Source organism: Carassius carassius, chromosome 8 (assembly GCF_963082965.1).
Source record: "Carassius carassius chromosome 8, fCarCar2.1, whole genome shotgun sequence".
NCBI lineage: Eukaryota > Metazoa > Chordata > Actinopteri > Cypriniformes > Cyprinidae > Carassius > Carassius carassius.
Genome location: NC_081762.1, coordinates 18,003,421 through 18,030,043, shown reverse-complemented (window position 1 = coordinate 18,030,043; position 26,623 = coordinate 18,003,421). Strand labels below are relative to the sequence as shown.

The 26,623-nt window shown below is 41.1% G+C and overlaps 1 protein-coding gene across 1 annotated transcript in view; it reads right to left on the bottom strand.

Annotated features, from left to right (window-relative positions):
- LOC132145441 (CUB and sushi domain-containing protein 2-like) overlaps window positions 1-26,623 on the bottom strand; it is a 313,214-nt gene that overhangs the window by 118,027 nt on the left and 168,564 nt on the right. The window contains exons 8-12 of the mRNA XM_059556481.1: window positions 25,919-26,006; window positions 24,198-24,322; window positions 9,756-9,877; window positions 5,298-5,401; window positions 4,454-4,566 (exon numbers count right to left, since the gene is read on the bottom strand). Of these exons, the coding sequence (XP_059412464.1) occupies window positions 4,454-4,566; window positions 5,298-5,401; window positions 9,756-9,877; window positions 24,198-24,322; window positions 25,919-26,006 (552 nt within the window). The remainder of the gene's footprint in view (window positions 1-4,453; window positions 4,567-5,297; window positions 5,402-9,755; window positions 9,878-24,197; window positions 24,323-25,918; window positions 26,007-26,623) is intronic.

The window sequence follows — 26,623 nt, the reverse complement described above, 5'->3', positions numbered from 1 at the left end:
TACCATTACCTGTCTCAACATGTCAGGGCTAAATTAGAAACACAAGGCCAAAGCAAAATAAAGAGGCCACTACTGAAAGAGAAATAGAAAGAGAGCGTGCTAAAGGGAACAATGGAGTAAGATACCTGGACAGACATTTCACATTTTCTGTTCTGATTATGGAAACATATACAAAGTCCTGTCATGAAACTCTAGATGGCACAGGCCGAGCCAGTTCTAACTCTAACTGATATAATCACATCACATTGTTCACATGGCAAGTGGTTCTAGTTGCATCAGCCGCCAATGAGTTCGCTGCTTAACATTTAAATACCTGGCTAGTGCTTGCTGTAGAAGTTGCAGCGTGTTTCAGAAACCCTCCACCTTCCCCAGCTCCACCTGTATAGATCTGCTACGGTGTAATTTCATGTATGCTATATATGCCGGGTTACGCTAAATACATATATAAACATATTTAAAAAAAATAAAATAAAAAATAAAATCTTATATGCTACACACAAATATTTGATTTAAAAAGGTTTGACTCTGATGCCTAGGTCACTATAACAGAGCAGATGATGTATGAACATTCAGATGTGCCTTGATGCCTTCCAAATTCCATATACTGCAAGAGAAGCCAACATTTTTCCAGTTCTGGACAGATGACAGGTCTCTACCTGGACTGAATCTCTATCGTTTATCTTGGGATTTAAACCCTGAGTTTACTTCTGACCATATCAGTCAGTTAAGGCAAGAGGATTGTGAGAGAAAGTGTCTCCTGAGATGATAAATGTTACGCAGCAAGTCATCCCTGTGGGAGTGTTTGTATGCGTGATTCCTTAAGTGTCCCAGCTAACACTTTGTTACAGCTGTCTTCTGCTTGGTGACAAACAAACTGTCTCTGAGAGCTGACATGTGCACTTTTATAAGGGGCTGCATTTGTTATTTACCCATTTCAAAATTCCTATGATTTATTCGTGTCACTTAAATTTTTTTTTCTCTGAGAACACAGATGGAAGTCATTGACTTCCTAATGAAGGATTACTAATAACGCAGGAAGGCACGAGTGCAAATAAATCCATTCATCTTTACCCATCATACAAGTTAAGAATGATTTTTTCCCCCCAGCATGCACCTGGGGTCGGCAATAGGCTATGTTCACTCTGTATTCAGCCATATCTCAGTGTGTATAACAATTCATATCCAGAAACACAAGCTGTGAAACAGATCTGCATATGCGCATATAAAATATTAAGCAGCACAACTGTTTTCAACATTGTAATTAATGTTTCTTGAGCACCAAATCAACCAATTAAAATTATTCTGAGGGATCATGTGACACTGAAGACTGGAGTAATTGTGCTGAAAATCTAGACTCGCCATCACAGGAATAAATTCGTTTTAAATACAGTAAAACACACACACACACACACACACACACACACACACACATATATATATATATATATATATATATATATATATATATATATATATATATATATATATATATATAAAATAACTGAGTGTTTGTCATCAGTTATGATGGCCCTTAATGGAGCGTCAGAGATGCTCGGATGTCCATTAGCCTCAGAGCAATGTAACATGCTGACATGTCGTATGATTGACCAGCAAACCTTGACGTCATCTAACTTCTTTGCAGACAGTTGCCTTGAAGATAAGGCAAGTGTCCCTGCTATTATAAGCATTTTGGACCAGAATATATGTACATATAGGTTATAAAAAGACAATGGACACACAACAGCGATCTTTACTGTTTGGTGGATTTTCTCAGCAAATATTGATATAAGTGATTTGTTTTTATTAAATTAATTAATAGCTATATCATATACTTATGTGTGGATCTAGCTTAAAACTATCATTGTCTGCATTGACTTTCTGAACAATTATGCTTCAAAACTGAAAATCTGAGATGCAATAATTTAGGGGTGGATCTTGTCCTGCAGCAGGGAGGCAGAGGTTCAAAGAGAATCCTCAACTTAATTGTCTCTCATTGTTTTAATCATGTTGGGGGGTGCGTATGAACACTGCTCCACTTTCGTCTTATGTTTCTGCAGTGGATAAAATGCATGAAAAAACTGAGGGAGGCTTATTTTGTATCTGACAGCAAATATTGGTTTGTAATTCATGAAATGTGCCAAAGTCCCCCATGTGCGCTGCAATTCTGAAAGAGGGCCAGGATGAAACCTCTGGTATTCTCGTTTCTAATCAGACACAGACTCTGCAAACTGAAAATTAGTAGCTGCTCTTGCATGATATACTTCCCATCCCATGGCCCTCATTCCAGCAAGGTTAAACGATCACAGGCTGCCTTGATGACCCTCGCCACATGTGCTAAAGGTATAATGGTGAAGCAGGAAATAGAAAGTGAACAGGAAATAAAAAAGAACAGACTGTTCCTGTATTCTCAGTAGATACCCAGAGAGTGCAGCAAATAGCAGGAAGCAACACAAATATTTAGAAATTTGCTCAAAGGAAATTATAAGGTGTGACTTTACAAGATTTGACCAGATACAGTATGTGTATAACTTCAATGTTAAAATTAAATATTTACATAGCAAACATTGCTGTATGACACATATGAAGTACAATTCAAAAATATTTTAATGAATTATTATTAGTAATAACAGTATTAGTAATAGAATACTAGTAACCAAATGTTAGCCACTGAAAATTCCATAGTATTTTTATACTATGGAAGTTAATGGCTATCAGGAATGTCATGCATTTATTATTTTTGAGGGGGCACAAGCTTCACATGTGACACACAGTAGTAGGCTTAATATTCATTTAAATTCTCCCTTTTTATTCAAAATTATTCCCAATCATGTTAACATAGGCGTTTCATGAAATAACTTGGTTCTCCAATATGTGTAAGAAATGCATTTTGCACCTTTTATAGATCATGTTATTTGGTTTATAACAAGCAATGGGTAGCCTAATGTTAATGAATTAAAAGAGTGATGAAAGTGACGTGACATACAGCCAAGTATGGTGACCCATACTCAGAACTTGTGCTCTGCATTTAACCCATCCAAAGTGCACACACACAGCAGTGAACACACACACACACCATGAACACACACCCGGAGCAGTGGGCAGCCATTTATGCTGCAGCGCCCGGGGAGCAGTTGGGGGTTTGATGCCTTGCTCAAGGGCACCTAAGTTGTGGTATTGCCGACCCTAGACTCAAACCCACAACCTTAGGGTTAGGAGGCAAACTCTCTAACCACTAGGCCACGACTTCCCGACTTCAATGTATAAATCTCGTCTTTATACTTAAGTACCAGATTTTCCAGCAACTCTCACAGAAAGAGAGCAAAGAACATTTACATTATCAAAGAACATTTTCAATGTCTTATGAAACTACATATCAATAGCACAATTTCTGTTTGTATTTGGCGTGCTACACAGAAATTTACTTTGGCATGCACATGACACACACGTGTTTGATTTGCATATAATACGTAGTTTTCACATGCATTATCCCACCCACTGCGTATCATATGCACATCAAAGTCAATTTATATGTATAAATAGTACACCAAATAGAAACAAATGTGTGCCATTGATATGCACTTTCTTGAGATCGGATTATGAATTACATAGTTATATCGTACGCACTTCTGCACTTTGTTTCTGACGAGAGGATCTGCCAGAGAGCAGATTTCAGCGATGACTTATCTGAACACCTAGCCATTGCTTTCATAGGCTCAACAGAATTGTGTGTGATTGGATATTCTGTGCAGCCCTGAAAAAAATGCATCTGTCTCTGGCTCAGTGCCAACCAGCAAACGCAGATTTGAATTTAGCAGCTGATGTGTTGGAATTTTTTTTTTTTTTTTTTTTGCCTTTTGAGACCTGCATTCAAAATCAGCTAAAAATAAATCTGAGGGGACACCTCTGATGGCTATCATCAGCTGTTTGGTTACCAATACTCTTCAAAATATCATTTTGTGTGTGTGTGTGTGTGTGTGTGTGTGTGTGTGTCAAACAGAAGGAAAAAAATAATTTGCAACAACTTGAGGGTGACAAAAGATGACACTTTTCATGTTGAGTAAACCATGTTTAAAGTAATAGTTTACCCAAAAATTTAAATTTTGTCGTCATTTTCTCACCCTCATGATGTTCCAAACCTGTGGACATTTCTTTCTTTTGTTGAACACAAAGGAAGATATTTTGAAGAATTCCGAAGAACCAGCAGAACAGCTGTTGGTCCCCATTGACTTCCACAGTAGAGAAAGAAATACTGTGGAAGTAAACAGGGGCCATCAACTGTTTGATTACCAGCATTCTTCAAAACATCTTCTTTGATGTTCAACATAAGAAAGAAATTCATACAGGTTTGGAACAACATGAGGGTGAGTAAATAACGACAACATTTTCATTTTTTGGGTGAACTATTTCTTTGAGATTACTCTGAACCCAAATGCAAAGGGTTTCCTCAACTTACCTTCGTAAGAAACCTTGAAGCCCAGGGAACCACTCGTGTCATCCGTTTTAAAATTGAGCCACATCTGATGGCTGGTACTGACCACCAGATCTGGAGTCGTGGTTCCAGACAACCTTAAAATCAAAATAAAACAGACAAACATTACAAAAAGTGATTCTTCACTTTCAATATGTATGCCATCATTTGTCACCTCTGAGGGAACCCTGGGAGTTCCCTGATTCCCCTGGCACTAGCCTTAGGGGACCTGTGGGACTGGTCCATAAGGGCTTATGAGACCTGCTAATTAAGCACATTAGGCCATCAGGGGACTCAGAGTAACCAGAGAGAAAGCGCCCAGGGACAACAGGCCATTCTAAAGGAACACAAGCACTTGTACACCTCTGCCAGAGAGCACACATAAAACAGCATCGATAAAACTTTATGAAGATCATAAATTTCAGCACAATTAATAACGACACACTCAGAAACGTTTCTGGAGCATCTGGTGCGCAAATCTGCGTTATGGGGCATCAATGTGTGATGCGCTTTTTGAAGCAGGAGTGTTCTTGGTCTAACATTGAGACTCATAGTGATTGACAATAAAGCTTGGGGTATTTCTTCCATACACTTCTGCTCAGAGGGATGATGAAATGAGATGAAATAGAAGGGGGGGGGGGGGTGAAAGAAGGAACAGCAGTGGAGGAGAGAACGTAGGGGCTGAAGAAAGAGAGGACGTTGGAGATGAAAGAAGATGGGGGACGAGGTTAATGCACACTGAGAGGAGAGTTTAAGAGTGGGAGACACATCCCGGGAGGAGTCTGAGAGAGGACAGAGAAGAAAGCAAACGAGGAACAAAAGTGCTCACACATGAAAGACTGTCCGCTGATCACCAATTACAGCTCCGTCTCCTACAGTTAGAGTATCGTAACCTCGCTCCAAGTCAAACTCCTCGAAAATCAGCTTGATCACCTACACACAGAAAAAAATCAGAGTCAGCTTTCTAAACTTGGTTAGAAAAATAGCAAAGTAGTACAAGTTTTTTTGTTGTTTGTTTTGTTTTTCTTCTAAAAAGCATTTGGTTCATCATATTCCCCCTTGGTTTGAAAGGCCATGAATAAATAAATAAATAAACAAATAAATAACAAATGTAGTTTTCTTGTGGATGAGCAACCTAATTATAACACCAGGCTTTTCATAATACTTTTGAAATCAGTAATTTCCAGATTGCACACACGAGCTAACAGAGGAGAAAAGACGCTTTCTGCAGAAAACAAAGAAAGAATTTATGCATTTGATTTAGGAAAATGAAGAGTCAAAGGTGCATATTTCTCATTCTCCTCCAAGATGAAAATAAGACTGCGGAATTGTTGTATACAAAAGGAGAAAAGAAAGAGTTATGGAGAAATTAACAATTAAATATGAAGGTTTATTGGTGATAAACAGTAAAAAGAAATACTGTGAAAAATTTTTAAAGTTTAAAGTTTTAAAGTTAACAAAAAAAGTGCAGTCTGTTGTCACTTTTCAAATTGGCTGCCACATTTTCACCAAATTCTTAATGTTTTGGAGTGCTTGGAGACCAACTCCTAATGAAAAAGCTTATATAAATGCAAATTGTATTCTTTCCTATGGTAAACATGCTCCGCAACAAAGAGTGCCAGAAGTGGAGTGGAGGTGTTCTAGGTCACACCAGCAGTGAATAAGATTTCATCCTCTTTTACCTCCTCTGAACCTTTCTTTTCTCAATCCTCCCCCTCAACAGAGGGCGAGCTGCCCACCTCGGGTGAATCCTGTGCGGTATGTATGATGGTGAGTGACAGCGCAGTGGGCTCATTGAGTGATTATGATGCACAGGCTGATCCCAGCAAGTCAATACTCTGAGGCAGAGCATGAAACGTGACCATCATGCCACATTAAAACCTGATTCGATAATGTTTAGTCATCAAATGATTGCATAGAGGATGAAGATCAGCCTCTTAAATAGCAAACTCTGCATAATTATCATCATGTGATCATATTATATTGCATTACATACAGCTGCCTGTGATTGAGGATTGGTATTTGTATTTTTGTCCCAAATCAAAAGCAAATATTCTACATGACAGGTAAAATGAAATATATATGTGAACAAACTAAAGTATTAAGACAAATGTGTGTCATACATGTTGATCATTTGACATTTATAAAAGCAGGTGTATTATTTGGTTAAATATTACACATGAAACATTAAAATCAGCATTTTTGTCTTTAAACGTGGAATAAAAAAAATACATTGCAAATATTTGCACATTTGCAAAATATTATTGTAAATATTATAACTATTACAAACACTATTACAATGTAGATTTGTTCCGTACTTAATAATAATAATCTTTTCATTCACTTATTCTAACAAGGTTTTTTTTTTTTTTTTTGAAGAGACCCCAACTCTCATCTATATAACTAAGTAAAAAAATTAATAAAAAAATGCAATATTTTTCTTGTGTTCAGTTTCAAATCCCAGTGGCCACAGAAAGCTGAGCTGATTAGCTGAAAAAAAAATACATAAAATAAAATAAAATATAATAAAATAAGAACAAATTAAATAAATAAATAAATACAACCACTGTGACTGTTAGAGAGAGAAATACTGACAGACCAAATAACATCAAAGAATATATAAATTAATTAATAAATAGGAATAAATCACTCCTGAGGCTCTCAGATAAAGACACTGTGACTACTGTTTCGCTGCTGAGAGCGATAATGCTCAAAGACTACATAGCAGGGAGCGGGACTTGGAGGAACCAGGCTTTTTGTCAAAATGGAAGTCCCTGCAGAAGTGGAGTAGCAGATAATACCAGTCCACTGAATGACAATAGCGAACAGAACAAAAGAAGGACTGATAATTAAAAAAAGAAGAGGACAACAAATGCAATCAGCCATGTCTTCTCATGAACAACTCATTCTCTATTATAATGCCTTCTGGGGATCCTCCTTTCTTAGGCAGAAACGCAGAGTCTAGACTCTGAGCTAATGTTTGTCTGTGAGCGGGGGATTCAGCCTGGTGCGGTTCCACACGCTGCCTTCCCTGCAGAGTTCTATCTGTTTCTCTCATTTATTAGTTCCAAATTCACCCGTTTTCCAGCACCCGTCATTAGGCACCACAGCTGACATAAATAGAATGGACATCTTTGAGGAACAAGAGCATCTTTAAGTGTAGCTCCAGGGAATCTGGTACTGAGGCATTACAGACTCGGCTCCGTCTCAACTTCAGTATGTTACTTGGTCTAGTTGATTAAACATATCACACTGCTAGCCAAATGTCATTACATTTCCCTTGCACTTAATATAAGCGCTTCAGTCATTTTATTAAATTCATCCACCAAATGTCAACGTATTTATTGTGTTAATGGCATTTTAGGATGGAAATATTTTTTTTCCCATGTTTGGAATAAAATGACGGCCAGTGGTTTAAACCAAATTACGCTATAGTATGTGTATAATTATACATAATTTGCAATGTACGTATCTCTCAGTCACTACTATGAAAAGTCTGGTATGTGTACGATTATTATTATTATGATTTTATTATTATAATTATTGATAGAGATTAATATTTTATTTGTCAAAGATGCATTAAATTGATCAAAAGTAACAGTAAAGATATGTTTAATGTGGCAAAAGAATTGAGAACTGGAAATTAAACATGAACAGATGTTTATCTTCACTCTTTGTGAAGTTGTAATCATATATGACCGATTGTAATAATATTTCACAATATTACTGTTTTAACTGTATTTTGAATCAAATAAATGCATTCTTGGTGTGCATAAGAAACTCATTTTGAAAACAAAATCTTACCGGCCTAAACTTTTGAACAATAGTACATAAGTACATAATTTCAACACCAATTGAAACTTTTTACACACACACACACACACACACACACACACACACACACACACACACACACACACACACATATATATTATATTATAAAGGGTTTCCCATACATTCCTACATTTCCTTTAGGCCATTAGGTATTTAATGTTTAGAAGCTAAACATGACTAAAGTTATTGGCAAGAAGGTTTGGTGTCTGTAATCCCAACAGTTCTCCTTAAACATTCATTATGCATCGAGAAATGCTAAATGATGTCAAACTCTAGCCTAACTGTGATGTGAAAGGCTTTAACAGCTGCTGGGATATCTCCACACAGTCTTTGGCTCAGGCAGCAAACCAGCTGCAGCAAAATCAAAAGCTCATTGTCAGGTACATTTCATATGGCCCCGGTTCTGCCTCGGTCTCACAGCTAGCCTCACGTCTTTTCTGGGTACTATTGTGTCAGAACGAAAACAGAATTTCATTACGGTTGTAAAGAGCAAATACAGCAACGTTCCATCTTCATCTGTGCCCCGCTCTCCAGCTGTGACAGTGTGAAGCAGAACTGTTCTTTACACACAGGATGAAATAGTGCATTGGGCGGCAGAGAAAAAGCAGGGGGCACTGAGAGAGCCGCTCTACCTTGTTCCATTTGCCCTCCATCCTTCGCTCTCCTTCTCTCCCAACTGAGTCATGGTGATGAGGGGAGAGATTTGTAAAGCCATTTATTTGAAACTAGATAACGAAAATCTGGCAAGCGAGTAAGAAAATGGCCTTGAACTCGACGCCAAAGTCATGACACAGACAGCACCAGTTTTTGTCTCTACTGTGGTATAGCTGCTTGAATGTAGTTTTAGTTATTTTCCATTCTCCCATAATATAACCGTCAATGGTTCATTTTTCTTTATGAGTGTGTAGATATCTGGATATTGAACATCATGGCTCAATATCTGTGTATCCTTTCCCCTGCAATTATTAGCAGGCCCACATGAAAAATGTGCTCACAGAAAATTCTTCAAATTTCCTTAGGAAAATATACAAAGTTATCCCTGTTTATTTGTTTATTAAATAGTTTCGTTAATTTGAAAATGCCTTTAGTTTCCAATAAGATTAGCTCTATGTTGTGCACTAATATTCAAAAATTTGTGATGAGCAAGATTTTTTATTTTATTTCTTTTTATCACTTTATTCAAAAAAGACACATTCAATTGTTTAAAAGTGACAGTAAAAAACAAAAACATGTTTACTGAGCATCAAATCAGAGTTTAAATCAGATTTTACCCTTAAATCAGAACAGAAAACGTGAAGAAAAAAATAGTCTATGGGTTTACTTGTTACTTGGCATAGTGATTTAAAAAAACTGTATTTCACTTCAAATGTCATTCTCGTGTGAAGCGATGCATGCTTCCGCAGTGTGCAGAGATCATATGAATACACTAGGTATGTTTCTTGGAAGCATTTACCTTGGAGTGATCTGAAGCTGTGATGATCCAGGTGCAGTTAGAGTTGTTGTCGTACTGTACTGGGAAGTTTGGGGAGGTGATGATGCCGCTCGGGCCACGGAGCTGTCCGCCACACATAGGAGCTGAAAGAAGAGAGACAAATCATGCAGTTCGACTCTTCAAGGAGTGAAACATCTCATCTATAAAAGATTTGAGGCTTTTAAGAGGAAAAAAAAGAAAGAGAGTTAAAGACCAAATATCACAGTTACAGTTCTCTGAACAACAGAATAGAAAGAAATGTTATTGCACTATACAGAAAGTCACTGATACTTCAAACATGGGTGGGGGGGCAGCTACAAAAAAAAAAAAAAAAAAAAAAAACAGGAATTATATTTTTGACTAAATATGTTGAGTTGTGTTCTCTTGCTGCCAGATAAAAAAAAAATAATAATATGTAGAAATGTCAAAGACTTATAATAATTGTTTGCAAATTTACAGTATTATTCAACTGAATGAATTAAGAATGAACTACAAGACTACAAGGTGGTTTTAAACTGATTTTCAACTCTATTCAACTCTAATGTCATCTATTGACATTACAGAATATGACAAAATTTTAAATATATTTAATAAAATAAAATATTTAATATTAAGTTAAGGGATTTAGTTCAGCTCCAGGAAAAGTTTTACTTTAGTTTAGTCACTAAACCTAAAACGAAGAGCAAGAGGACCACAAACACTGCTGAGTTCAACATATAAACTCACAAGAACTATTTTTCTAGATATCACTCATACTATACCCTATCCATACCACTTTCAAAGGTTGTGATTGGCTTGTGGGTCTACAGACGGAATCTTAAATTATTAAAAAAGCACACGTATACAGGCTTAGCCTTCGGCTGCAGTCAATATTTCACACTTGATTATTGTTACCTATCTCGGGTTGTTGGTTTTGACTGGAGCGGCGTGTGACCTGAATGTTCAATGACCTTACCGATGACTTGTTGAGTGCTTGACTTTTCTGTGACTTTTCTGTGAGTTAAAGCGACAGTCTCGTGGCCTCCAGGAGGACTTGAAATACCTCCTCGAATGAAAGCACTCGATGTCTAATGAGAAGGGAGGGCACAGCCAGCGTGTTTGCACTAAATGAATGTTTCTGCAGGTCTGGGACCAGCTGGAGCTTTTAATGAGCTATGTCTGAGGTGAGCTCCTCAGGGCCTCCCCTGCCACACACACACACACACACACTCGCAAAGTTTCCTCAAGCACTTTAAGGTGGGCTGACATTAAAGAACAAAAGTCTTTGGAAAGTTAATTAACATCAGGGCCGGCTGACCCCAATTTTCACCTTCACAACATAACGTGTTGTCTGCAGCTTTCTGCTTTAAAGGTTTGGGCTTTTAATAACATCATTGATAGAATTTTAGTAAATCATCATACATATTGAGGTGAAAGAAATTCTCAATGAGAGAATGTTTATTATAAAGCACATATTTTGTATGACCATATTCTATATTCCTTAATCCTACCCAATACCTAAACTTAACAACTACTTTACTAACTATTGATAAGAAGTAATTATGAGTTGATTGAGGCAAATTTTGTAGTTAATAGTTAATTCAAAATGGACCTTAAAATGATCATTTGATAACATTGTATAAAAGTTCTTATTTGGTTGCCACACATACTTTTCTGCAAATTTATGGAAATGTTAATTTTTGGTAAAAAACCCCCAGGATCAAATTAAAAAAATAAATAAAAAATTAACTGCATCATTCCATTTAAGTTTGCATTTAAGTTTGCATTTAGTCGACACCTACACTTAACTTCAACATTCTGGAAATGTATAGTTATTTTATATATATATATATATATATATATATATATATATATATATATATATATACGTTAGCATTCTCATACCTGCCATCCTTGAAGAAATTTTATGAGTACTACCCCAGTAGTGCATCAGTGAACGTCTCTTTGTAACAAATGCTGCCTTTGGAGGCAATCATGGCTTTTCTTGTCACCAGAGAACTAAACATCTCTGTGCTCATATAAATAGATTATTATTAATGTTGAAAACCTGGGCCCGGTTCCCCGATAACGTTCACTCTTAGCGCGCTAAGAAGACATCGAAAGATATATCTTACCAAAGTTGTTGATATTTCTAAGTGTGTTCCCCGAAGTGTACCTTAGGAAGCTTCTTAGCACGCTGCCTCTTACGTCCGACGTTACAGGAGCGCTGTCCAAAGTCAGGGTGCTGAATTAGTTGGCATCGATTGCTCATGAATCGATTTTCCACTTCACGCGAAGGTGCAATACAGCGTTAAGAAAGATAACACGTTCTATGCAAATGAAACATTCCTCAAATTATTACAGTAACATTTATTTTAACGTAGTTTAAGTTATCAGTAAAATATAGACTATAAATGAAATGATCAAATGGTCATTAATATTTTCACACGATATGTTGTGATGGTTAGACGAACCGGGTATCCCTCGCTAATCATCCACCCTCCTTATCCCGTTGTGCCACTTGTGCCGCTTCTTGACATGGGTTTAACGACTTATAAAAAATATATAATACACTTTTATATTAATGGCAAGGTACTTTACAATTAGAATTGATTGGCAAGCAGCTGCAGTTACTTCTGTTTAATGCGGTATTGATTGCAATTGGTTTATTTTTTTAATAAAAAGCAACCTATCTACAATGCAGAGAGAGAGAGAGAGTTAGAAACAAAATATGCTGGGGAAGCAACGTAAAAAAGGGCACCAAGCCTCTCGTCAGAGGAACTTGAAGTGTTGCTGGACCTTGCCACCAGGTCAGATATCACACCCCTATGGTCCACTATAACTTGCACATTTATGGCCGCGTCTTCCTTTCGCGATAAGTAGCCTACGCCTGATCATTCACTGATGGATTGGCGATAGGGATGAGTGCCATCCACCAGGATGCAATCCCCGGCATGGCGCAGAAGGGCGTTGGTGACAGTGTGGACGCACTTCCACACAGAGGTCTTGATTAGGCTGTAGCCCTCTCCCACGACCTCGATGAAGTTCTCTGTAGCAAAAAAAAAGAAAAAAAAAAAGAAAAAAAAAAAAGTAGCGCTGGGCTTCAGGGCTTAAAGCAGAATTCCGCCGCGTTAGCCTGGCCAGCACAGGTCTGGGAAGGTCCAGCAGCTCCATAATGAGCTGTCTTGGGAGGGGATTTTTTTTAATATAGCCACGTCAGGCAAAATGTCAAAAGGGCTTAAGTTTTGCCGAATAAAAAAACTGACATGGACTAAACGGCTCCGCGTCCGGCTCTGTCTTTGATTCAATACAAGGACATGTTGGATCGCTGCCATAGTTGGTCGCTTACTGGACACCACCATGCTTACCCATTTAAAGATCTTAGCCATTTAGAGCCAAATTGTTTGCCAGATTTTAATTATCAAAAAATGATTGCCAATTCGCTTTAATTACATTACGAAAAAGCCTAGGCTAATTACCACCTTATTAGTTCTGTAACCACATAAAGTCAACTTCATAAATAGGCCTGTATCCATTGCGAACATAATTTATTATGAGTCTTAAAAAATAACAGAAAATCATTGTTGAGCCACAAAATTGTCAACATACCATAGTTTGACTTGTACTTCGCTGCGCTGGTTTCTAAAGACTGCTGTACAGTAGCGTCATGAGCTCAAATAACGCTAAGAGAGAGCTACGAATGGTCCAGACCAACCTTACGAAAGTGTGACTTACAGAAGATATACTTAGCGTACGAACGTGTCGGGAACCGTGCCATAAGGTTAAGAGAGAGGTTAAGGAATAGGTTAAGAACTACTTAGCGATAAGAACATTTTGGGGACTGTTTTTTTTCAGGTTTTTTCGGGGGAATAAATTGAAAGAACAGCATTGTTTGTTAAATTTATATTATTTACATCAAGCTTTTGAATGGTATAGTATTGTATATTGTTATTGAAACTTCATAATGTTTCACTTGATTATACATTTAATCAGGAATTATAGTTTGGAAAAAGTCTAACTAGTAAAATGTTTACACGTTATGTGAAAACTAGTACAAGTATATAAATAAATAATAAGAGACTTATTCATGTTTATGATCTCTGCTGAATAAAGTGCTTCATTCTTTTTTTCTGAGGAAATCCAATTCTCAAATACTCAACCAAATCACATTTTGGGGTGAATTATATCTTATTCCTCTCATCGCGAAGCAAACAGTAAAATAAAAATAAAAACTTTATTTAACATTAGAATCTGAATAGGGCGTTCAGCGCGGGGGTGTGGTCACAATAGAAGAAAAACGGACATCGCGTTGTTTTCATATGGATTACTTTATCACAGAATATTTGTTTTCAGCGGCGCTTGTTTAGTTTAAAAGTAGACATGTCAAGCTTTCTATAGATATCTCTCTCATGTCTCTTCGTTGAGCATTCACGGAGTTACAGTTCATTTTAATGACGTGTTTGTAAATGAAGATCAGCGCAGACAAAGGCTGCAGACAGCACACCTTGTTTGTTATCTTTATTTTATTAGTGCACAAAGTTTTGTTGTTATGTCTGTATACAAATAAAAGTAGACCTTTTACAGATTCGATTTTGCTCTTATCTGTACGATCAAAACTGAAAGTGTAATATAAGTTCTTTTCGGGTTTATCAGGAGAAAATGACTCATAATGCGTATACGTGTTAACTGACGCAAGAGGGTTGAACAGAACAATTCAACACGAAAGAAAACAGACTGCTCTCTGCTTATTTAACGTTAATCCGTATGAAATGTGCATTTCTCTGGCACGTTCACTACTGCAAAGATCGCGAGACAGCATCGTCAACTTTATCTTTGCAGTCGACACGGCATTGATACAGAAAACACTTGTTTATTTATAATTATATTCATAAAATATTCATAATCATTACTTTTGCCGGTTCTTTGTGACAGCTTTTAGGTGCATTATTGGCAGCGCCACCCTTACATGTTAGCCTACAAGAACGCGTGAACTGAACTGAGCTCGTCACAGCTGGACTGCTTGTTATGATGTCAAGGTCACTTTTAATATTCATAAATTCAATTAGGCTAAACATAGCCTAACTGTTACCTTTATTTTACGTTAATCAGCACCTGGCCTGTCTAAAACCTTCTAAATTTCAAGCCATTCCACCACTTTTCTAACTGCCAACTAAGCTTGTGGATAGGAGGGGCAGGTGGGCGGTGGGTTAACATGCACCGCTCTGATTGGCCGACAGCTTTTCACTGTGGATCAGCGGCAGAATCAGCGTCATAGATTGCAGAAACTGAAATCGGCGAAATGCAAGACGCAACAAAATGCGTACCTAGAGAGCAGCGAATCGTACAAGCGTACTTATGGGTCAAAATGCGTAGAGAGTACGAAAAATGCGTACATGTTGGCAGGTCTGCATTCTGTACAAGTTCTTATTAGGCTATCATGTAAGATAACCTCCCTGCAATGTTTTGGAAATGTTAGTTTAGGGTTCTAAAATAAAACACACAAAATGAACATTCTGTGAGCTGGTCTCAAGGAACTTTGTACAAAGATAATGTTAAGGGACTGCAGGGATTATAACTCAAAATCAATAATAAACCAACATACTCTTCAATATAATAATCAGGCTATTAGAAGAAGATATGTACAGTATTAGCAGGGGGTCAGCTGTGAAACAGTCCAAGTGCATTTAAGTTGAAAGGACAGTGCTGCAATAAGATAATTATTTCAAGTTCACCCAATCCAGGCTGAATTTGACCAAATTAGATTCAGGCTAACAGTTCCAAGACCCTGGATTTCCCAATGCACACTTCAAGTGTCAGCAAAAGCCTGTGATATACTGAATGAAATACTGGGGAGTTAAAAAAAAAAAAATAGACAGGGAAGAGTTACTTCAAGCCACGGACCAACAAGTAGCATTAAATGGCCGTTAAGACTTCAATATTGAACAAACAAAACTCATTCCTCATGATATATTGTGTATTTCAGGTTCTATTAAGGACTGAAGATTGATTTGACTTCCAAAAAAGACACAAATGTATTTTATAGATTTCTTGTGTAAGTCTCAGGTCCTTTAAAATCCTGCAAATCACGGAAACAACATTTCTACACAAAGAGAGAGAAAACCTCAAGGACACGCTATTATTATTGGACTTTTTATGTTAGTATTTATGTATTTAGCGGCAATGATTTATGAGCGCTTTTTCTGTGGCCCCATTACTAATTATTCTTATGATTCAGTTTTTCCTAGAGCATGCAATGAAAATGGACAAGTTCTAAATAATGGCCTGGCATTTAGTTTGTTAAATCAATATAACAACACAAATAATAATTCTCTACATTAGTGGTGAAAAGGAGCAACTGATGAAGAAACAGGTTCTGGGGAGCAATAGTTAAATATCAACGCTTTTCACACGAGTAATGGGGCTGATAAGGGAACTTGGTCCATCTGGTGATTCCGACAGTTTCCCAATTCCAGGTTCATTTTCCCTCTTTCCACAATCCCACAGTGATGTGCCAAAAACTGATCGTTAAATAATCAAAAACAAAGGAAACTGGTGCAATCCATCACAAAGCTGTCCAACTAACTTTCTCCCGAAGATTGTTAAGCCTGAGGGGTCCATGGTGGCAAAGACCACTGCGGGTGTTAGAGACGGGATATGTAACTCTAATGAAAGAATAATAGTCCAAAGAAATTAATCGATATGAAGTAGAAGTGACCAGGTAAAGCTAACGCTTTATGTGTGTGAGCCTGTTGATGTGGAGCTAGAGTAAGAGAAGCTGTGTTCTGTAGGACAGCCTAAATGCTCCAAATAATATATCAAAACAAAGTTTATTACTCAAATGACATCTTAAAAAACTCTCTTTGATAACACTTTAATGATAAGATGTAAATGGATACAAATTTTTTTTTTTTTAAGTTCTCATGACCAAGAAAATCAATCAATCTTTTTTTTTCAATAGTTTTAAATATTATTTAAATTTAAAAAAACTATTTTCTATTGTAATTGAATTTAATATGCAATTGATTCCTGTGATTGTAAAGCTGAATTTTTAGCATAATTTATCCAGATGATTCAGAAATCATTTCAATATGCTGATTCACTGCTTAAGAAACATTTCATATTGTTATCAATGATGAAAAATGCTTCTTCAAGTATGTGAGAAAGCCATGGTACATTTTTTCAGGATTCTTTGATGAATAGAAAGTACAAAAGAACAGCATTTTATAATTTAATGCATCCTTGATAGATGATAGATAGACCTTTATTTATTTCCAAAACAAACGAATGAATGAAAAAAAATATTTTTTTCAATCTTACTGACACCACTTTTTTATGTGTGCAATAAATTATAACTATTTAATATTAAATGATCAATAATACTAATACTACTAATAATAATAACAATAATAATCAATTATATTGAATATAAAAAATACAACTAAATATAACTATATAACATAAAATAAATATAACTATATATATATATATATGCAGTGATAACAAATACTTTATATTTTCAGCTTTGGGTCCCATTGTATATTCTCTTAAGGTACTATACCACTGACAGGTTGTGCTGCATGTAGTTAAGATGCATGGCGTTTGTACCACAACTAAATGCCAGACTCGCAGTTCAATTTACGGCATAAGGCAAAGGTGGCAGTATGGTGGACAGCATCTCTCTGGGGATGTGACAGCTGCTGCAGGAATGAAGTTCTGGGGGCTGTCCTAGCCAATCAAAGTCAGAAATTAAGTAAGGCTCAATAAAGTAATTAATTGGAGCCTGGTGAGGCTAAATAAGCTGATTACTGGCTGAGCGATACCATCTCTTCCTGCTTAAGAAATCTGCTTTAGAAATCTTTTGTCATCCTCTCCATTTCCTCCCTCACATCTCTTGCTTTTTTTTGCTCATTGTCCTCTTTCATTGTCAGGTCATTAATCAAAACCCTTTAACTCTACACTGAGATTTCAAATAATTCAACCATTTGTTAAACAAAAGGGATAAATGATAAAATGATAAATGTGCTTGTTGTAAATATGGCATGAGACTTTATTAGGGGCACATAAATGGGGTTAATTTGCATAAGTCCATTTAGTTCAGAGGTTCTAGTTCCCTTTCGAGAGTACTCTCGTACTGCGTAAGCTAGCTTACGCTATGGGAAAAGGTCCCCTTTTCTCGAGAATATGAAGCCAAAAATTATCCTTAATTTTTAAATAATGTAAAACGCAGTGCTGCAGCACAGCAGACCTAAGCGAAGCGGCTCGCGCGCTTATTGGCTGTGCTGTGGCAACTGCAGCAACCTATGGTGAGGCGGCGGAGAGGAACGAACCAATGGGGGCGCTTCGCGCCCATTGGACGTCAGAGCGCGCCAAAATAGGCGTGGCTGGAACTATATAAGCCACCGCTTCGCCATAGGGATCAGATTTCATCTCCTTCAGCGATCTCACCTGCACTTCGCTGTCTTCTCCGGAGAAGCCTCTACACGCCGTCGAAAAGCCTCTCAGCGGGATAGCACTGCAACGCAGATCTGAGGACGTCGGCTCGTGCTTCATCTCGACGCCGCCTTCAGCACTCGCTTCCTGCTGCGCCATCCGGCGTGACTATATCCTTTATAAAGCTAGTGTGTTTGCCGCTGCATCACACTTTTTTCTCCAAAATTCGAGGCGTTGTTTCAAATGCCTCGGGCCTGCGCTTCCTGCCGAGGCCCTCTGCCCAGCGAGGACCGCCACATCCTCTGTGTCTCCTGCCTGGGCCGCGAGCATGCTGAGAACGCACTCTCCAAGGGCGGCTGCCCTGAGTGCGACAACATGGCTATATCGACCCTGCGGGCTCGATTAGCTCAAACCAGCCACGATGCTCCACCCGCTCCGCCTCTTCTCTCTCAAGTGCCGCGTAAGAAACGCCGCGATCAGAGAATGCCTGAGCACACTGCTACACGCAAGCTCACGCCGGCACACTGCTACACGCGAGCTCACGCCCGCTCTCTCTCCTTCGCCTGTCCTCTTCGTGGACGAGCAGCGCCAGTCTCTGCTCACCAGCGCCCCCTTCTCCTTCGGAGAGCCTGAGGCGGAAGAGGACAGACACGACAGCCTTTCTCTCGCCGCGTCCAGTAGTGAGGAATGGTCGGGCTCCATTGCGGACCCCCCCCCCTCTACAGCCCCCAGCTGCACCGGACAACGCGCTGATATCGACGCGGAGCTTACTCGGGTGCTTACAAGGGCTGTCAGCGACCTTCAGCTCGACTGGTCTCCTCCAGACGAGCCCGCTAAAAGCAGTCTGGACGAATGGTTCTTGCAGGGGCGCCCTTCGGCCCCTCCGCAAAGAAACGCCCCCTTCTTCCCGGAAGTTTACGATGAACTCACGAAGTCGTGGAAAGCCCCATTCTCCGCACGCTTGAAAACTTCTGTCTCGTCAGCGCTCTCCTCTGTCGACGGCGCCCGAGACCATGGTTACGAGAGCCTCCCCCCTCTCGAGGAGGCAATTGCTGCACACCTCTGCCCGCCCTCAGCCGCAGGATGGCGGTCGAAGCCTGTGCATCCATCCAAACCGTGCCGCACCACCTCAGCTCTCGCTGGCCGAGCATACACCTCCGCTGGTCAAGCTGCTTCGGCTCTACACACCATGGCTGTGCTGCAGGTTTTTCAGGCCAGACTTCTCCGTAACCTGGACGAGTCTGCCCCAGATACCTATGACTTTAAAGATCTCCGCAGCGCTACTGATCTAGCCCTGCGTGCGACAAAGACCACAGCACAAGCGATCGGCCGAAGCATGGCAAGCCTCGCTGTTTTAGAGCGACACCTCTGGCTCACGCTCACGGAGATGAAAGACGCCGACAAATCCGCCTTTCTTGACTCTCCTATCTCGCCTTCCGGCCTCTTTGGCCAGTCGGTTTAGGGTTTCGCTGAACGCTTCACTGAGGCTCAGAAGACGTCACAAGCAATGAGACACTTCCTGCCGAAACGCTCTAGCTCTGCTGCGGGACGCCGTAGAAATGCGCCGCCCCCTCAGACCTCGAAGCCATTGCAGCCAGACTTACAGTCTCGCCCAGCGACCAAAACCCAGCACCGCTCTCGCTCTACGAGCCGCAAACCGCCAGAGAGACGGGGACCTCGGCCCAGGATTGTGCTGAACCCCGAGCCTCCGAAGCCCTCCTGACCTTCGTGCTGAAAAGACCGTGGTTAAGTCCCGCTGCGGCCGGACCACCACACAAGAAACCTCGCATACTTCCTCCAATCCCCTCACTAAAGGCGGTTGGAGATGTCTATACTGCAGTAAACGAGCCTGTTACAATGCACGCACGCCTGCACACAAACGCTGTTTTCACGGCGACCTCAATAAAGCACAAAAAGAGCTTTTTCTATGTAGGCAGTGTGCCCACTACACAGTACGCACCCCTACATGTATACACACTCCCCCAAGTGTCACAAAAACACACTCGGGTCCCCTTTCATGCCCACCTTCCCGCTCGCGCCGGAGGTGCTCTAAATGTAGCGCGCGTGCCCACTTCTCAGTGCGCAACCCTACAAATAAGCGCTGTCACCACAGTGTCCCAAGCACAGCATACTCGAGCTACTGGTCCCCTCATAACAGGCGGCCAGTGCCCGAAGCACATTCAACCCATAGCCGCACGAGCCGCTGCATGGCAGGCCATCCCCGGCATATCAAATTGGGTTTTGAATATAATAAAACGAGGTTACTCGCTCCAGTTCGCTCGCAGACCATCACGCTTTCGCGCCGTGGTCGAAACGAAAGTGAAAAGCGAAATGACACACGTCCTTCGCGCCGAACTGATAAACCTTCTTGCAAAAGGGGCGATAGAAACTGTCCCCCCTGCGCAGCGCGAGTCAGGCTTTTACAGCCGCTACTTCCTCGTACCAAAAAAGGATGGCGGTCTCAGACCCATCCTAGATCTCAGACGTTTGAACAAAGCGCTTATGGCGCGATCGTTCAAAATGTTAACTACCAAACAAATACTCGCGCAAATTCGCCCGAGGGATTGGTTTTTCTCAGTGGATCTGAAAGACGCTTACTTTCACATTCAAATAGCACCTCATCACAGGCCATTCTTGAGATTCGCCTTCGAGGGGCAGACTTATCAGTACATGGTTCTTCCATTCGGCCTCTCCGTAGCGCCCCGTACGTTTACACGGTGCATGGATGCCGCTCTCGCACCCCTGAGAATGCGGGGAGTGCGAGTATTGAACTACCTCGACGACTGGCTAGTTTTAGCCCATTCCGAGGAACTACTGACGACACACAGATCCTGGATCCTCAGCCATTTAGAATGCCTGGGTCTCACGATCAACACTGTCAAGAGCGCTCTGTCTCCCAGCCAGAGGATTTCCTTTTTGGGGATAGGCATAGACTCTGTGACGTGTACAGCGCGTCTGACGTCACAGCGCGCTCTCACTATTCAGCATCTAGCCGTGTCGTTCAAAGCCGGGTCTCTTTACCCGCTCAAACGATTTCAAGAAATGCTAGGTCTGATGGCATCAGCCTCTGCGGTTCTCAAACTGGGCCTGCTGCGCATGCGCCCACTACAACGCTGGCTGAGAGACCGTGTTCCAGCGCGCGCCTGGATTTCCGGCCGCGCGCGCATCAAGGTGACCCACGGCTGCATCACAGCTCTGGCCCCTTGGAAAATAGCCAACTGGTATCAGTTAGGCGTAAGCACGGGCGCTGTCTCAAATGGAAAGTAGTCTTGACAGATGCATCCAACCTCGGTTGGGGCGCCCTGTACGAGGGCAGGTCTGCCTCCGGCCTCTGGTTGAGCCCGGAGCGACTGTTATACATAAACTGTCTGGAGATGATAGCGGTCGAACTATCCCTGAAAGCTTTCCTCCCATTTTTAAAGGGCCACCACGTTCTGGTCAGATCAGACAGCATGTCAGTGGTGGCCTACATAAATCGCCAGGGTGGTGTCAGGTCAAAAACCTTGCACACCCTGACCGAACGTCTTCTGACATGGGCACATTACAATCTGCGCTCGCTAAAGGCAGCGCATGTACCTGGCATCCTGGACATGCTTTCCAGGGCGAATGTTCCCCCTGGGGAGTGGTCTCTTCACCCACAAACGGTTCAGTTGATGTGGAGCATCTTCGGCAGGGCAGAGGTCGACCTCTTCGCCTCAGAAGACAACGCTCATTGCCCAATATATTTTTCAAAGAGCAGGGACGTGCTGGCCCTCGATTGGCCCAGACGCCCGCTTTATGCCTTCCCACCGGTCGCGATGCTACCGCAGGTCATCGATCGGGTCAGGAAGAGCAGATGTGCTATGCTGCTAGTAGCCCCACTCTGGACGACCCAACCTTGGTTCTCCGAGCTGATGCAGCTGTCCAGTACAGCCCCATGGCCAATACCGCTGCGGAAAGATCTCCTCACGCAGCTGAAGGGCGCGCTCTGGCATCCCCACCCCGAACTTTGGGCCCTTCATGTATGGCCCCTCAACGGGTACCCGGGAACCTCCCTGAGGGAGTGTTAAAGACCATTACGGAAGCCAGAGCGCCCTCAACCAGGCGCCTTTACGCGCAGAAATGGTCAGTGTTCTCCACCTGGTGCGGGACACGGAACCTAGACCCTCACTTATGTGACGTGACGGAGATACTCTCCTTCCTACAGGAGCGTTTAGATGCGGGCAGATCCCCGTCTACGCTCAAAGTGTATGTGGCAGCCATTGCAGCTTCTCATGCTCCGGTGGCCGGCCTATCACTGGGAAAAAACGAACTGGTCATTCGTTTCCTTAAGGGAGCTCGTCGGATGAACCCTCCCCGACCCCCTTCAATCCCTTCCTGGGACCTGTCTACGGTCCTAGAGGCCTTAAAGGGCCCCCCTTTTGAACCGCTTCAGTCTGTCGATATGAAGCTTCTTTCGTTCAAAACCGCTTTTCTACTGGCTCTGGCCTCATTCAAGCGAGTGGGGGATTTACATGCGCTATCTGTAAGCGCTGACTGTCTCGAGTTTGGGCCTAATGACTCCAGAGTCATTCTCAGACCAAGACACGGCTATGTCCCCAAGGTGCTCTCAACACCGTTCAGAGCACAGGTCATCTCGCTGTCAGCCCTTTCCTCGCAAAGCGACGAAAGCAACGCGAGCTTCATCTGCCCCGTCAGGGCTCTCAAAACCTATATTGCGCGCTCCGCCTCATTCAGGAGGTCGGACCAGCTCTTCATATGCTTTGGTGGGCGCACCTGAGGTCTCGCCACCACGAAGCAGAGCCTATCGCGATGGATAGTAGACACTATCTCGCTGGCTTACAAATCTAAAGGCCTTCACTGCCCGTTCGGCATCAGAGCCCATTCCACCCGAGGTATGGCCTCGTCATGGGCGTGGTCCTGCGGGATACCACTGGATGATATCTGTGCGGCGGCAGGCTGGGCCTCTCCATCCACATTTATTAGATTCTATAATCTGCAAGTCCCTGCCCTGCAGGCCAGGGTACTTTCTATATAGACGTGCTAAGCCTTATCACGTCCCCCTTTTTTCGTTCCCTATATAAAGCTCACTAAGGTTGGCTGTTGGGACTGGGATTTCTCCTGCTATAAAGCCCCGGGCTCTCGCCTCGGGCTGTGACAGGTCGAAGTTCACGAGCACGCACGGCGTTTTACATTGTGTTCCCATAGCGTAAGCTAGCTTACGCAGTACGAGAGTACTCTCGAAAGGGAACGTACTCGGTTACTAACGTAACCTTGGTTCCCTGAGATGAGGGAACGAGTACTGCGTAACCTGCCGTGCTATGTGCTCGGACCGGGTGATCGCTTCAGTCGATTTAAAACCTGATCCCTATGGCGAAGCGGTGGCTTATATAGTTCCAGCCACGCCTATTTTGGCGCGCTCTGACATCCAATGGGCGCGAAGCGCCCCCATTGGTTCGTTCCTCTCCGCCGCCTCACCATAGGTTGCTGCAGTTGCCACAGCACAGCCAATAAGCGCGCGAGCCGCTTCGCTTAGGTCTGCTGTGCTGCAGCACTGCGTTTTACATTATTTAAAAATTAAGGATAATTTGTGGCTTCATATTCTCGAGAAAAGGGGACCTTTTCTCATAGCGTAAGCTAGCTTACGCAGTACTCGTTCCCTCATCTCAGGGAACCGAGGTTACGTTAGTAACCGAGTACGTTTGTTCTGATGGGGACATGAACAGCAGGAAATAAGCAAAACAAAATAAAAATGATAAAATGCATCTAACCATAAAATGAGGATACAAACTACCAAACTACCAACTTTTAAAAGGAAGAAGAAAATGCTACCTATATATTCTATCATTGACATCATAGGCCTTAATCTTTTCAGCCTAATTTATACAAGATAGCGAATTAGGTAGGTGCCAAAATGGTTAGAATGTGTAACAAAACAAAAAATAGTGTGTTTAATAATTTGATTACCTTGTGAACAATTTTTAACAAAGGTAAACCTGGAGAAAAAAAGAAAAAGATGTGTCCACAGTGACGTACCTCTGCAGATAGGCCGGTCATCACTCCAGCCAACATAACTGTCCGTAACTCGCAGGCAGGTGATGCTTTTAGACCCCTGAAGCTCGTAACCTTCGTCACAAGAAAAGTGCACGGAAGCACCCCGCCTGCAAGAGAAAAAGACTATTATTTTGCAAGAATTACAACCCATACATCTATACATTCTACATTATGTACATTCTGTACAGTCGGTCAGTCATTATGGCAAAATAAATCTCTACAGGTCTCTGATGTGGAAGTTTATTTAGCGATAATGAATGGCCTGCTGCACATTACCCTACTTATTTCATGGCTGCTTAGCAAATAAATAAATATATGGACATTAAAAATTGATATTAATTGAAAAGACTGAATTTTGTGAGAAACAACCAACTACAGAGTGCTACGAGAGACATGAAACTAGTACAGTAGACTGATAGTCAGGGATAATGATCAATTATGCAGTTTATCAGTCATTGTATGCAGATATCTGACTGCAGAATGATGCGATTAATGAATCAGATTCAACTGGGTTTCATATGCAATTCTATTAATCTCCTTTGGAAAAGAAAGAGAGAGGGGGAAACTGTGCAACTGTTCAAAATGCTGATGCCAGATGACTCGAGCCTTTCACAGCAGTTCCCAACCTCTCACATGTGAGCTGGTATCTGTTCATGGCTAAATCAAATAGCATGTCAGCATAAATACCCCATCTCTCCTGCCCAGCAGCAGTGGTCCTGTCCGATCTCGGTAATGGACAGCCTTTGGGAAACTGCGATGTGCGCTGCCATTACCTAGCCGCTGATGAAGGGGTGCTCCGGTAGCCGGAGCTAAGAACATTCCAGTAAAAAAGTTTCGATTGTCTTTCACTTCCCTGCTGCGATTGCCCTGAGAGCTAGTGAGTGTAAAACGGATTGTCCTCATTTGTCTGTGTTAGAATCCTCTGGGGCGCTGCCATTCACCCCGCGGGGGGACGCTATGTAGCAGCACTGTTCCTGGAAATGACACTACTATTGCTCTGTCCCCACTCAATTAAATAGGTCCAGACCTCTGTCTCATTTTCAATCTCCTTCACTCTCTGTCCTCTTTTTCGATCATAAATGATGGTTCTCCCAGGTCATTCCTACTGCCCCCTTCATTTATGTCTTAATATAGTGAATGAAATGTTTTAAAGGGATAGTTCACCTAAAAATGAAAATCCTGTAATTAATTACCCTCATTACAAACCCGTGAGACCCATAAGGCATTCATCTTCGTAACACAAATCCCAAGAGATTTTTGACCCTGTATAGACAGCAACACAACTACTACGTTCAAGGCCCAGAAAATGTTGCCATTTTGCAATTTTCCAAAATCTCACATATTGTTATTTCTCCTATAATGTAATGTTATGTACATGTAATAAAATACATAAAGGTACTGAATAGCCTTCCTCTCTTTCTTTCCATCTCTCTCTCTCTCTCTCTCTCTCTCTCTCTCTCTCTCGTCCTCTTTCCCCTCTTGTTGTGACCTTTGGGAGCCCACAGCCCATGTTTATGCTGATCAAATATCCTCCCTGAGCCCTGAGAATTAAAAGGCCAATGAGAAATTAAGCAGGTGCCCACCTCCTGCATCTCTTGCTATTCATCATCCTGGCATTACAAACACTAAATTAACTGCACTCCTCTTCCCTCTCTCCTCTCAGTGGACTATTTGAATAAGTAATCCATAAACTCATTTCTCACCTGAAATCAGAGCCTTTTCTTTTGCCCCTTTCTGGGATTCCTGGGTCTGGACACATGTTGTGTCCTTGCGCCACCCCCATCTGTGATACTGCAAATGACAAAACAGGAGAAAAAAGTTGGTATTTATCAAACAGCCCTGCTTTTCAATTTTCCTCTATAACATGGATGTCATGAAACATGGATACCCCCACTTTTCTTTTTTTTTCTTAAACATATCATAAAAAAAAACATATTACATGGTTATACTTTTATGAATCTTGTCTCAACATTTGTGATGTTAATTCATATGATGACAAATATAGTTTTTAAGTGAACAGTTTAAGTTAAATACTTAAGGTAAATAAAAGGGTTCCACAAACTTTTTTGTGAGTTGAACCCCTTTGACAAAGTTTACACTTCAATAATTTAACAACGTATTTGCATGTTAATAGTTCTTTGATGATGGTTAATTGACAATTTATCACGTAGGTAAAAAAAAATAAATGAAAATTATAATAAAAAATACAAATGGGTCGTAATTTTTTACAAGTATTAATTAATGAAATTATTATATGATTTAGATGTACATTTTAACCATTTTTATTATTCATCGTAATCTAATTGAGGCCAATTGAGTGGAATCATTCAATTCATAGTTTATTGCTATCGTGACATCCCTTCAATTCAAAATTTAGGCCTATACATAATTCATATAATTATATAGTC